This window comes from Molothrus ater, chromosome 6 (assembly GCF_012460135.2).
Source record: "Molothrus ater isolate BHLD 08-10-18 breed brown headed cowbird chromosome 6, BPBGC_Mater_1.1, whole genome shotgun sequence".
Taxonomy (NCBI): domain Eukaryota; kingdom Metazoa; phylum Chordata; class Aves; order Passeriformes; family Icteridae; genus Molothrus; species Molothrus ater.
This window is the reverse complement of record NC_050483.2, coordinates 16,070,893-16,084,411: the sequence shown is the minus strand read 5'-3', so window position 1 is coordinate 16,084,411 and position 13,519 is coordinate 16,070,893. Positions and strand designations below refer to the sequence as shown.

The 13,519-nt window shown below is 43.0% G+C and overlaps 1 protein-coding gene across 1 annotated transcript; it reads left to right on the top strand.

The window, feature by feature from the left end:
• Window positions 1–1,071: 1,071 nt before the first annotated feature.
• On the top strand, window positions 1,072–12,278 carry MRPL23 (mitochondrial ribosomal protein L23). The gene is made up of 5 exons (XM_036384845.2): window positions 1,072–1,145; window positions 1,277–1,399; window positions 2,041–2,123; window positions 3,981–4,054; window positions 11,920–12,278. Exons 1-5 carry the CDS (start codon window positions 1,120–1,122, stop codon window positions 12,082–12,084), a joined length of 471 nt encoding a protein of 156 aa, XP_036240738.1. The 5' UTR covers window positions 1,072–1,119; the 3' UTR covers window positions 12,085–12,278.
• The last annotated feature ends 1,241 nt before the right edge of the window (window positions 12,279–13,519 follow it).

Genomic DNA, 13,519 nt, shown 5'->3' with positions numbered 1-13,519 from the left:
GAGTGGTTTAGGAAAGATCATATAGTTCCAACTCCCCTGCCTTGGGTAGGAACACCTCTCATTAGACCAGGTTCCTCATAACCCCATCCAACCTGGACTTGAACACTACCAGGGATGGAGCATTCACAGCTTCTCTGGGCAGCTTGTTCCAGTGCCTCACCACCCTCCTGGTAAAGAATTTCATCCCAACATCTAATCTAAACCTGCCCTCTCTCAGTTTAAAACAGTTGCCGCTTGTCCTGTCATGGGATAAAGTCTCTGTCTTATAAAACCCCCCTACATACTGAAAGGTCACAATCAGCTCTCCATGGAGCCTTTCCCTTTCCTGCCTGCACAACCCCAGCTGTCTGCCTGTCCTCACAAGGGAGGTGTCCCAGACCTTCCAGCATCCCTGTGACCTCCTCTGGACCTGATCCAGCAGCCCTGTGTGTGTTGTGCTGGCGTCTCACCAGCGTGGAGGACAGGAGGAGAGCCAGAACAGGACCCCAGCAAAGGCAAACAGCACTGCCGTGTCCCAGAGAGACAAGATTTTCACGTAATCACAGAACTGTGGGGTTGGAAGGGACCTCTGGAGATTGCCTTAGCAGGGGGGCTGGACTGAACAGTGTCACCTAGAGCAGGTGGCACAGCAATGTGTCCGGGTGGGCTTCAGTATCTCCAGGCAGTGAGATCCTACATTCTCCCCTGGCCAGCTGCTCCAGGGCTCTGCCACTCTCAGTGTGAAGATGTTCTTCCTCGCGTTGAGGTGGCACTTCTCGTGTTTCAGTTTACGGCCACTGCTCCTTGTGCTGTCGCTGGGCAGCGCTGGAAAGTCTGGCACCGTCCTCCAGGCACCCGCCTTTGAGATATTTGCACGCGATAATGACATCCCCTCCGAGTCTTCTTTTCTCCAGACTAAACAGCCCCAGCTCCCGCAGTCTCTCCTCTTGAGAGAGATGCCTCAGACCCCTCATCTTCCGCGCTGGGCTGTGCCGGGCTGGGCCCAGCACGCCGCGGCCCCTCCACAGGGCCCCGCGCCCCCTGCCCGGCTGAGGCCCTGCCGCGCTCCTCCGCGCCACCAGGGGGCGCCGCCGCCCCGCCGGAGCCGCTCTGGCGCCGCTGTTTGCGCGGGGCTCGGCCATGGCGGCGGGCGCCAGGAGGGCCGTGTGAGCCGAGCGGGGCGGACGGGACGGGACGGGACGGGACGGGCGGCGATGGGGCGGGGGGGGCTCAGTCGGGGCAGCGGGGTGGTGGGGGGGGGGCCGGCCGGTCAGTGAGCGGCGGCGTGTTCCCGCAGGTACCCGCTGTTCCAGAGGGGCGGCCCGCAGCTGCGGATCTTCCGTCCCAACTTCTTCATGGTGGCCGTGCGGCCCGGCGTGCCCCAGCCCGAGGACACGGTGCAGTTCCGCGTCTCCATGGAGTGAGTGCGGGCACGGCAGCTGCCTGAAGGCTGAGCGCTGGGGGGCCGAGTGCCGCGGCAGGGAAGGAAAGGGCTCCTGCAGCGGGCAGACCTTGCGGAGGGCGGCGAGGGCACTGAGTTAATGAGGAGCTTTGCGTGGCTCCTCTCCCCCAGTGTAAGTGAGGCTCAGCCTTCCCAGGGACGGGCTTGGGAAGAAGGAAGTGCCTAGAATTTGATCCAGGGTAAGCTAGGTAGTATCCAGTTATTTGTCAGGACTCTTTCAGCCTGACCAGTTTGCTGGCACACATTAGAGCCCATTAGACTGTGGCAGGTTCTGGTAAGATCAGCAGCTCCTACTCAGAATAAAGAAAGATGTCTCAGGTTGGGCAGTGAGAAAGCCTGCTGGACACAGAGTATACCTGGCAGTTTGAATGTTGAGGCTACAGAGGATAAATATTTGACAGTTGTTACAGTTTATGGATCATAAATCGCTGTAGCAGTGTGTGGTCTAGGTTGAGTTTACACTTTCATGTCATAAATCTGTCTTGGTTAAAGCAAGAAGACATATTTATTCCTCAGTATCAACCAGTCTCTAGTTTATTTTGTTTCAATATTTACACTTTTTTTTCTTTCTTTCCCCAAAATGTTTTTACATTGCCTAGAATGACAAAATTGGATATCAGGAATTACCTTGAAAGAATATACAATGTGCCAGTAGCTGCTGTGAGGACCAGGATACAGTATGGTAAGTGCAGTTGAGTAATGCAGAGGGATGACTACAGCATCCCTGTGCAGCTAGAGCAGACTTTTTCCTTTCAAAAGGTCTGTTAGATTTCAGCAGACTGGTTGCAGTGGTTCCAGGTGCTTAGCTGGTGATGTCTTGTAGCATAGTTGTTTCTTCATCCTTTCAAATAAACATGCATCACTTCATATTTGAATGCTGTGATTAAATGATGATGTAAGTTTCACTCTAAAAAGAAAAATCTGACTTTAAAAAGGCTGATCATGCTGACAGTTACCTAGCTTGTGCTTTTGTAGTTGGTACTGTTTCTCTTTGAAGACCAGTGGGTGTCTCCCTTCAGAAGGAACTGCTTCATGTGTTTTAATGCAAGTAGTAATTAAACTTAAATTCATCTGTAGCCTTCATTTAAAAAATGAGCTGAGATTAGCTTGCATGCACACACAGGAGGTGTTATGGTCTAACAAAAGGCGAAGTTTGTAGAGCAAAGAAAAATGCTCTGTTGAACCATTAGATAATGTCAGAAAAACATCTTGACAAACTAAAGGTTTTTATCACCTGTTGTTACCAAATTTCTGCTACAGACTAGAATGTTTCCACTTGTGGTATTTCTCTCCTGTCCAACATGTAGAAACAGCAACAACAACAAAAAACCACCCAAATGTCCACCAAAAACTCAACAAAAAAAACAACCCAAGAGAAAAAGAAAAAACGTTCCTAGTTTAACCCATGCTAAATTCTGACTTGGAGGCAGAAGGACTCATCTCTAACTGAAATAAGATAAATTTAGGTGATGGCACCTTTACAAATGAATGCTTCCTTCCCCAGAGCTTCTCTGGCTGCAGTTTGGATGCAGTCAAAAATATTTTTCTTTTTCTTAATTTACATTTTTGATTACCAGCAGTGTAATTATTGGATGGAGAGTGACTTGTTGGTTAGGACATCTTTGATAGCTGGGTTTTTCATTTTTCATGTAGTGACTCTATGAAAGGAATTGTCTGTTTATGATGGTAAGATAAAGGATGATTTTAAAAGGAATAGGAAAAAAGACTTGTAGTGGTGAAAAATGGAGGATAAAAGAAAAAGCTTCAAAATAAGGTTGTAAAACTCTTAACTTACAAAGGAAGGAAAAACCCTGGAAGTATCATCTGTAATATGCTTGTGTGAAAACCAGAATTAAATGAAGTCATAAATACCAAACACATGTAGTTCCAAACAGCACTGAAAAATAGTCATGTCTTGTCCTTATAACCATTTTGTCCCCCTCTGCTAATTTTAGGTGATGGTATATGGTCAGGGATTAAAGTGGGTTAGAACTCCTAATAATCTGAGAGCTTAAATGTCTGCCTAACATGAAGGGGTGAGTTGTACTTCTCACTTCAGTTGTGACCAGCGTGGTTGGAGGAGGTTGAGGTGCTTTAGTTTGTTTGGATGTGGAATATAATATCCTGGAGCATAAACAGTAGATCCAGCTCATCAGCTGAATAGTAAAAATTGTCAAGTTTAAGGCTACTTAGGGGTAATTTTCTCCTTGTCTTCCTGAAGCTGTGGATGTTGGGAGAGCAGTTTATCACCCCTGGCCCCTACTTGGGAGACTTTTCTCCTTGCTTCTTTGCAGACTTTGTGTGTGAAGGCACAGTGGCAGCAGGCTGGTGTTGCCTTGTTTCCCTGCCTGTAAATGAGTTTCAGTACACCACCAGTTTCAGTACACTTTAATAATTGTGGGACTGTGCTGGTAGTGAAGGAAGAGTATTCTCTTAACAAGAAGTCAGAGATAGCCAAGTCCCTCCTTCAGCTTGGCCTTGCTTTGGAATGTTCAGAAGTCCTGGGAAGTAAAAGGTGGGATTCTCTTCGTTCCTGCAGGTGCAAACAACAAGAGGAATCACAGGAATCAGAGAGTGAAGAAGCCAGATTACAAGGTCGCCTATGTACAGCTGGTGAGTTGAGTTAACATGGACACTTGTGAGGAAAGAGGAGGGCACTGTTAATCAGCCAGCTGAAAGTAATGGCCAGTGAGTTGTCCTGGTTGGCTGAATATTTCTGCCAATCCTCTAACAGTGAAAGTTTCTTTTAACACATTCCAGAATGTAAAGAGATTTAAATTACTTGCTCTAAAGATCAAATTCAAACAAAATAAGTCCCGTGTTGGTTTGAGGTCTGTCTGTAGGTTGTGGACTGATGTCATAGGGTTCTGCTTTGCCAGAGAGTTTCATGCTGACCCTGTACTCTGTGTGCTGGAAGGTTCACAACTTGTGTGGTTGATTGCTGAAATGTCCAGTAAGTGAAAGAATATATTGTGAGGGTAGGGAACTTCTTATTAAAGGTCTTTGAATTTCAGAGAAGACTAAGGCTTATTCCTTGGAGAGCCCTTAGTCATGTCTAAACAAGCTTGCTTTGTGGCTGAAACGGACTCTGAAACATACATTGGTTGCCCAGTGGAAAAGGAGCTTCATGTTCTTGTAAATTTCTTTCATAACAGGACCAATTTATAGTTTAAACTTCTGTCAGGCTTACCTGTCTTTATGCAAAAAAAGCAGTGCAACCAGTGACAGAAAACCTCTTCACATACCAAAATGACATTAAAGGGATGGTATTTATGGTTGTAAAACCATAAGCTCAAAATTGCAGTTGGCAACATAACGTCACTGTTAACTCTGTCTTGGGACAAGGATTCAGTGTTGGAGGAGCACTCTCTGACCGTAAAGACTGGCCAAGATTTCATATGGACTTGAGGTCAAACTCAAGAGGCACAAACAATGGGAAATCTGATTTTTAATATTTCAACATTTAAATATGCTTAGAAGTTTTTTTCTAAGCCCCTTCTGGGAAGGGGAATAGAAAGAAAAGTGAGGATGAGTGTTCTTCTAGACAGCCCTTACCTAATTTAAGAGAATAGTGTAAAGTGCAATGTTACTAAAAAGTAACAGTTATATTTAGATGAGGAGTAACTTTGATTTACTCTGCTGAAGTTAAAGGCAACCTCATCTCTGAGGATTTTACATCACTATTTCTAAAACACACATTCCTTTTTTCAAGGAATTGTTTGCTTTGGTGAGCAGATTCTCCCTCCTGGATTGTCTGTGCTAGGTTTTTGTTTGCTGGAGAGCAGGACTGCATGATTAGCAAGTGAATGCTTGAATTGATGATGTTGTATCTCACAAGTTGCTTTCTCTGAGTGTTGTTCCTTTTAGTAGGTACTTGCAGGCACTTTCCATTGCCACAGCCTCCTGCTAGTGACTTCCTTGCTTTTAGAAACTTGTTTCCCAAGACTGAGGCAGACATGGGTCTCTAGTGAACTGTAGTTCAAATTCTGTTTCACTGTAATGCAGTCTTGTGTCCTGTGTCTGCTGAGGTGAGAAGGAGATAGTGTGCAACCCATAGATACTCAGGGGGAAGGAGTGGGAAGCAGAATGCTGCTGCTCTGTTGGACTAAGAGGTTTAAGGCAGTGCCTTTGTGTGTTTATTTCACATTCAGCCTCTCAACCTAGAATAATTGCCATAACCTTAAGGGTTGGTCAGCCCAGGTGTGGAGATTTACCTAAATGAGCTTGGTATTGGAGGCAGGTGCACAGGAGTAGTTTGGTTGTTCTCCAGCCTTCCATTTTGTCTTCTGGGCAATGCACAGAGCCCTGCTGCACTGTGGCTGAGCTCTCATAGTACATGGGACAGCAAGAGTCCCTTATTGCCTTACACTGTAGTTACCATAATAAATTCTTAAGGAATGCCATGTTTTCCATCTCTTCCATGAACAGGGTCAGGGGACACTTTTTGGTGGTGTTTTTCATGTCAAGGGAGGGAATTGTGACCGTTCACTAAACTCTTGCCTTTGAAGCTTGATGTCTGTGTTTTTTCCTCACCTCATTCCTGGTCTCTTTGGTCTGTTTTATTTCCTATTGTTGTTGTGAACTGTTAATTTTATTAACATTTACATTTCTTTATTCCTCCCCCTTTCTCTTTTTACTTTTGTTTGTTGCTTTTCATCACTAGCTCTGATGTCTCAGACAATGAGCTCCCAGCTCTGTGTTCACACCAGCTTGAAACAGTGGATGAAGCCAGAAACCCAGTGTCATTTCTGAATCTAAAGGGTTTGCCTTCGTTCTCATTCATGGTGTGATCAGGCCATTACAGGCCCCATGCAGTCCATTGTTACTATGTGCCTAATTTAGGAAAGTCTTTGGTAACCACTGTAAAATCCTTATTTTCATGAGAATTAATTTGCATCTGCCATGAGTCAGAGTAGCTGGGCTTTCCCACCATTTTTACCAGCTGTGTTTTCTCTCATTAATCCAGTTTCAAGTTAAAACTGCTTATGACTGGAAAAATACGAATGTGTTTTTGGAAGCTCTTGGGTTGATCTTTCTGTTGCCCACTAGGTGGAAGTATTGCTCTTTCCAGTGTGACTTTGCAGCTGTGGTGCAGTTTACCTGAATGAAATTGAGTTCATTCTCATGAGCAGTTATGTTTCTCTGCTCCATAAACCATCACCTTATGTGTCCCAGTGCAACACACACATCCTTTGACTTACTGCGAGTGTCTCAAAGGTGGAAGGTGTATGAAGTCACAGTCAACATGCCCTTAGGTGTCAGACTAGTGCCCCAGCTGTTCCACATGTAAGCATTGTTGTCCTTTCTTTTCCAAATACTATTTCTTGGAGATTCAGAGCTGTTTACTTTATTCTCAGGCGGTAACTGGACAAATAAGTGATCTGTCCAAGCATAATATTTTCACACTAAAAAAATACCTCAAATCATAGAAGGCTGTGGATCAACAATATCTTGCCATTCCAGAGCCTGCTTGCCTTTTTTCCCCCTTTTGGAATGTGGTGAGAAAGGTTTAAGTTAGAGACTTATGGCCCTGTGTATCAAATGCTACTTTTCTACACTGTTCTATTCTTTAAACTAAACCCAAGTTTTATGTCTTTGCAAACTAGATAAAAATATGTGTAATACAGCAGCTTTTCTACTTACTCCAATACAGCTATAATTATTATAATGAAAATTAAAAAAAAAAAAAAGAAGAAGAGAAAGCCAGTGGGAAACTTTGCAGTTGCCTTAACATCAGGGAAATTAAAAAAAAACAACAACATCCCCTCCTTCTCCTCCTTCAGTGTTCTCACTGGTTTAGCTTAACAGGTGTTAGTACCCGTGGGAGCACAACTGTAGACAAGCCTCTGGAATCCAGACCTATTTTTAATTAAACCTGTTTTGAGAAATGGAGTGGAGATGGCTGTAAAAAGGAGTCTGACCTTGTCAGCGTTAGGACTAACACCTATTTAGCTGCTTGAATGATGGCACCGGTGGGAACATTTTTGCAAATACTTTCTCCTCAACCCCCGTTTAGAGCATCCTGTACACTCACAGTAGTTAACCTATTTGCACATCAGATGTGACAGCAGTTTTCTTTTGAATTCAGAGGAAACTTGGATGATCGTATGCAGTGTTGTTCCTGAGTGGATTTTGGAAGTTGCTTTCTGTGCTGTTTTGCCATACGTTTTTGCATCAGATGTTACCACTGCAGTAGTAGGAGAATTGTTCAAATGCCCTGGATTATTAAACTTAACTGCATTTGCTGCTACTGCTGGACTGCATCCCGTGCTTTTGGGAGTCCAACATTTTTGTAGTTAATGATACAATAAACATCACTTTTCTGTTAATTCTGAAGGACAGTAGTAAGTGCTTCAATTATCCAAATAACCAGAAGATCTCACAGTTGTTTACATGATCAGTGTTTGCTGCATCATTGCTGCACAGTAATATCTGTGCTGATCTTCCATTTCTAAACTTTTCAGGGGACTCAAAGGTCAGAGAAGTATAAGTGAATTTGTGCTGGCTAATCCTTCCAGCAGTTTTCTGACGTGAGGCTCGGCAGTGGAAAGGCCAGCACTTGACTTCAGAGGCTTAATTATGGTCACTTAACCTCTCATTAAAATGAATGGAGGCAATCTGTACCATTCCTGTGATAACTCCTTAGACAGACTCCAAGAACAAGGTGTGTTTTCACCCTTTCTTAGGACAAAGGTTTGAAATCTAAAGGGAAAATACATGTTTGATGCTTAGGTCACTTTTTATCATGAAGGATGTTACTAGCATTTAACAAATGAATCTTCATTATATACGAGGCCTTGTATATAATTCACTTTTACTTTTGGGTAATGCTGAATTGAGGATTAGAGGAATAGCAGCTTAATGGGTCCCATTTCTGTTATCTGAACACTCTCACTTGTGAGACCACACATCTCACTTGTGCATAACCTCAGAATTTGTAGGAAAAAAGAAAATCCCTGGGAAAACCCCAAACTGAGAACAACAATGTATAAAATCATCATGTTGCCTTTACTTTTTTAGGTGTTCATTGCCACCTCTGACCTGCTTTGTTTGGGGCTTTTTGTTCCTTTTTTTAATAGTATTGTAAGGCTTTTTTTAATAGTATCCTAAGGCACTTGAGAGTAAGGTGAACACATGGTGGTAGAGATTACCCTGACAAATTCCAGAGTATCAGGGGATCACTTCACATTGGTGAAAAAGATCTTTTGCTGTCAGTGCACCACTCAGTTCCATGCAAAATTACTTCTTTTCCAGTGTCTGTCTTTTTCACAGGATTTTCTTTTAGCACAGCTGTGTTGAGTAGAAAGGTGGTGTTATCTTCTCCCCTTTTCTCTGTGCTTCTAGCTAAGGTGATTATGCTGGCAGAAGTTCTAAAGCAAAAGCAAGTTCTAGCCTTTTTAAAGGTTACTTCAGCTTATGATAATTTCAGTAATTCAGCAATTAAAGGGATAAATAGCTTACAAAAGTTAAAACTATGGACAAATGCAAGATTTTCAAGTAAGGCAGAATCTTCCTTTCCGGTTGGAAATGCCAGCACTCCATGTTCTAGCAATTTGTAAACCAGATAAACCCTGATGAACTTACTAACAATTGCTTGCTTTATTCCAGTGAGGATTTCATTGAGGATGCATTTATCATATGGTTGTCAGATGGTTGCTGTATAGAAGGAAAAGCTTTTGCAAAGAAGAAGTTTAAGGAAAAGCAACACTGTGTAAAGGAGTGACAATCCCTCTGTCCCTTTGGTAGGCTTTTTTTTAAGGAGGTGGCATATGAGCTTGAACCTCAGTAGCCTCTGGCATTATGTGGAAGATGCATTGAGTGTAAATATGCCTGGACAGACTCACAGTCCTTTATGTAAGTTGATGCCTTTTGGTATTTTTGAAATTTTGAAATACCCAAGATACAGGGTTCTTCTGAAAACTAGCTACTGAGCATGCACAACAGCTATTTTTCATACAGCTTTCATCACTCCAGAGCCTTACAGTGCAGTATTACTACAGAGTATTGTTACTTAAGATTTATCAACCTTCAGTTCTCAGGGTGTAATGTCTTGGCTGTTTCAAATCGTGTTTGGCTGCCAGCCAAAATCAGAATTTCTTCGCAAAACAAGAGCTGGAAAGAGCCAACTAGTCTGTGCTGATTTTGATTTATTAAAAGACTCCAGATACAGATTGACATTTTCAGCTCAATATTTGACTTCCACCGGCCTTGAAATGGGAACTGTGAGCACTTTGATAAACAGCTTAAAGGTTTGTCTGGTTTTGCTACAGCCTCTGTGTGTGTCTTTTTTTTTCTGGTTTTGCTACAGCCTCTGTGTGTATCTTGTTTTCTTTCCTCTTTTTAAAATAATAACAGTTTTGCAATGCTTAGTGAATTACTGTGGATGTTGTTAGTATGCTTTAGGGACAGCTTTCCTGCATTCTCCAATAAGGGAAATGCATTGGTCCTGGAAGCATACCAGAAGGAAAGAGCTGCAAAACAAGAACAGTCCCTTACTACACTGTTACCAATATAAATAGTTCTCAGATTTTCAGTGGAGGTGGTGTGCCTACCATGTCAGCCCGAGTTGTTTTCTGACTTGTTTAACTAAAATGGCTTCCTCTCCAGGGCAGACAGGTGTGTAGTATGGGCTCTGTCTGTTCTGTAGGTCCTGCAGGGCTGAGTGACCTGCCCACAGCACAGTTAAAACACAGACATTTTTTGTAATATTAGCAAATTCCTTTCCAAATGTTTCAGTGTGCTAAAATCCTGGGCAGTGCTTGGCCTCAAGGGTGCTTGTTGCTGATCCTAGTACAGGAAGAGGTTCAGTAGGCTGCAGCTTTGGGCTTGCTCAAGGACCCTGGTAAGGCCAGTTTCTGTGCCATGAAATGGGACTGTGTTTTAGCTGTCAAAGAACAGCTATTATGAGGATACCTGTTGGTAATTTAAAGGTACAAAAGAGCTGAAACCCCAGAGTGTACACCAGTGGAAAGGAAAACCTTGATATGTTCCAGTTGAGCTTATCCAGGCTAAAATCAAGGAAAAAGCAATGTACACAGCAGCTCCCTTGTTGTTTTTGTAGTATGGTCAGGCTCTTAGGAAACCCCCAAGAAGTATGCACTACAAAAACAACCGGAGCATTGCTGGGTAGAGTTGGTATTTTGTAGATTCCAGTCTGGATAATCTCATCTGGGATAACACATGGTTTTTTCTCTCCAAAGCATATGAGGTTTAGATTTTTTCACACCTGTTATTTGCCAGGTCGAGTGTATATGATTAAATAAAACATAGCAGACATTCAGCTGGGTCAGGGACATGGTGATGGTTCTGTTGAATTTATTTATGTCATATTTCTGATCCCAGAATGAAGAGTAGGTATGCTGGGGAATGCTCCTTTCATGTCCTTTATGGAACCATTTCATAACTGAGCCTCTTGTTTGGATGTATTTACTGCATAAATTTAAAGACTGGCTGATCTGAAAAAAAGTCAAACCCACCTGTTTTCATCTGAAGCAGTTAAATGCTTTTCTTGAGATTTCTGTATGCAGAATGCTGCCAAAGAAGTTAATGTATTGTAATGTTTGTAAGTGTTTTGGAGAGTAATTTCAGGGTTATGGGTGGCCAGTTAAAAGTGTTATTATGCAAAGTCCCATACAGAATGGAAGGGCTGATATTGTTGAGTTTAATGAACTTGTGCTTAGAGCAAACGCCACTAAAAATAAGTAGGTAATGTTAATGGGATAGTACATTTCCACAGAAAAATGGTTTCCTGCTGTTAGATAAAAACCAGAGACCAAGCAAATGTTTATTTTTCAAGTGGGAGACATAGATCTGATGATGATGTTTCACTAAAATGACTTGTCTCTTAGGCAGAATGACTGATGCAGATGTAATCACTTTAATCTCATTAGTGATATATTAGACAGATTGTTCCCACTGTAATTGTTTTACACCATAGTCTTTTTATGCCTGTTGATAAGAGACCTCTGATATCTGTTATTCTGTATTCCCACATTACACCCTCCAATAACAGCTGCTAGTACTGCTCTCTCTTATCCTTAGCTGAGATCTAAACAACTACAACCACTACTCATATCCTGAGTGTTAACATAATGAATGCCTGCTCCACTGTGTATTTCCCTGCTGGTGGTACTTGAACAAAATCACTGTTTTGCTCATCTTGCTTTTACTGTATGACTCACACAACATCTCTGAGTTGATTCAAAGTCTTTGAAGAGATGTCCATCTCCTGATCATTCATCTGTTAAAAAAACCCAAGATGTCAGTATCTTAAGTAGCACACAGGAGGAGAGGCTGAAAGTTAGCTTTTGAGGAGAAGGGATGTACATATATCTTGGGGATGTGGGTGGAAAGAGATTTTGGGAGGTCACAAGGTACAATTCTGCACTAGCTGAAAATTCAGGGTGGTGTTACACCCTAAGATCATAGCTACTGCAGAAAGGCTGGAATGTCTCTCTGACCATTTGTTTTCTCTTTAGGGCCAAGGACAAACCTTTCAGTTTCCCAACCTATTTCCAGAGAAAGAACAAGACACAGAAACTCGCTCTTTCGATGACTACAGGGATAAATATATGGAGAAAGAGAAGCAGAAGGAGGAGGGTGACCCCAGACGAGGTGGAGTCCCTGATTGGTTTGGACTTTGATGTAACAAGCCAGCTGCCTTCCTTTAGGCTCAGAGGGATTTTGATTAGCACAACTTGCACTCTTCTCTTCTTGTAATGACTGAATGTTTATTCTTGAGCAGCCCTTGCTAGTATGTCTTTTTTTCTGGCTGTTTGTACATGACTACAACAAAATTCCCTTGAAGAAATAAAAAGGTAAAATAAATCTGACTGCACCAGGTCTTTTGTGTGAGCTTGTGGACTGTTTCTAGAATGCGGAATTCCTTATTGTCATTTCTGACTATGAGAGTGTCATTGTGCTTACCTTTTTCGTGCTGCTGCAGGTTGTTTTGAGTAGAAATAGGCCTATTTAATTTACTAGGATATGGGCAGTTTGTATTGACTAGAATGTCTAAAAGTCAAGATAGGTTAGTCAGAAGTGGACATGGAAGTGTAGAAAACTGGACTACAGGCTCAGGATGTAGGGTTCCCTTATTGTCACTTACTGGGTCCTACTATCTTATTGCCTTCCTTGCAGTGACCCCTCCTGTCCTAGAGAGATGCATGTGATCTTAATGTACTCCTGTAACACTTGTGTGGCACTTTGGGGACAGGGTTTATAGGACAGGTTTGTGACTGTGCACATATGTGTTTGATCCCCTTAAGCATCGAGAAGCAGACAAAGGTGGTGCACGTCTCTGCTTGCTGTTGTGCAGTGCAGGTAGCTGTCCTCTGTGACCAGCCTGCCTTAGGAATGTTTACTGGCATAGTTGTGCTGGTTTCCTTCCCCACTCCACAGCTACCTTGCAGTACTGGCAAGTGTCCTGTGTGGACACAGTTGTATTGGCATGGAAATGCTTCTGCCAGTGTAGCCTGTGTTGTGATGAGGACTAATAAAAAGACTCTTTTTACTTTTTCTGGTGTAACTCCCTCTGCTTCCAAGTTACTGATGCCAGCATAGTGGTAGAACTGCCACGTTCAGTGTTTTCATTTTTTGGCTCTGTGGCTGTTTCTCCTCGCTCTGATGAGGATATTTCCTCTTTTTCTTTGTCAAGTAATGTGCTCTGCTGTTGTGTCAAAAATAGTGGGGGAAAAGGAGGGCTAGGAAGGAATTCACAGATGGAGAAGGGTATCTCTGCAGGCTGTTTGCTGCAACACAGCACGTGCAGGGTTAAATGTTCCCCTGGCTTTTGAATTCTGCCACTTGGAGCAATTGGCAGGGTAGTGAGTGAGCCCATGCCTTCAACGCTTCTACCCGGGTGCTCTCCTTTATTGTTCTGTGTCTCAACTTCTTGTTTGGACAGCTAGCAAGATGTTTACAAGGAAACAGCTGTTCTCCAGAGAGTCAATCCAAGTAGGATTTTATGCACCCCCTTCTGTTCATTAGTCACCTCTTTATCCCTGCTACTTTCCTTGTGCATGACAGTCCACCTCCTTCTGTGGTTTGCTGCTTACACCCCCCTCTTTGTCCACTTTC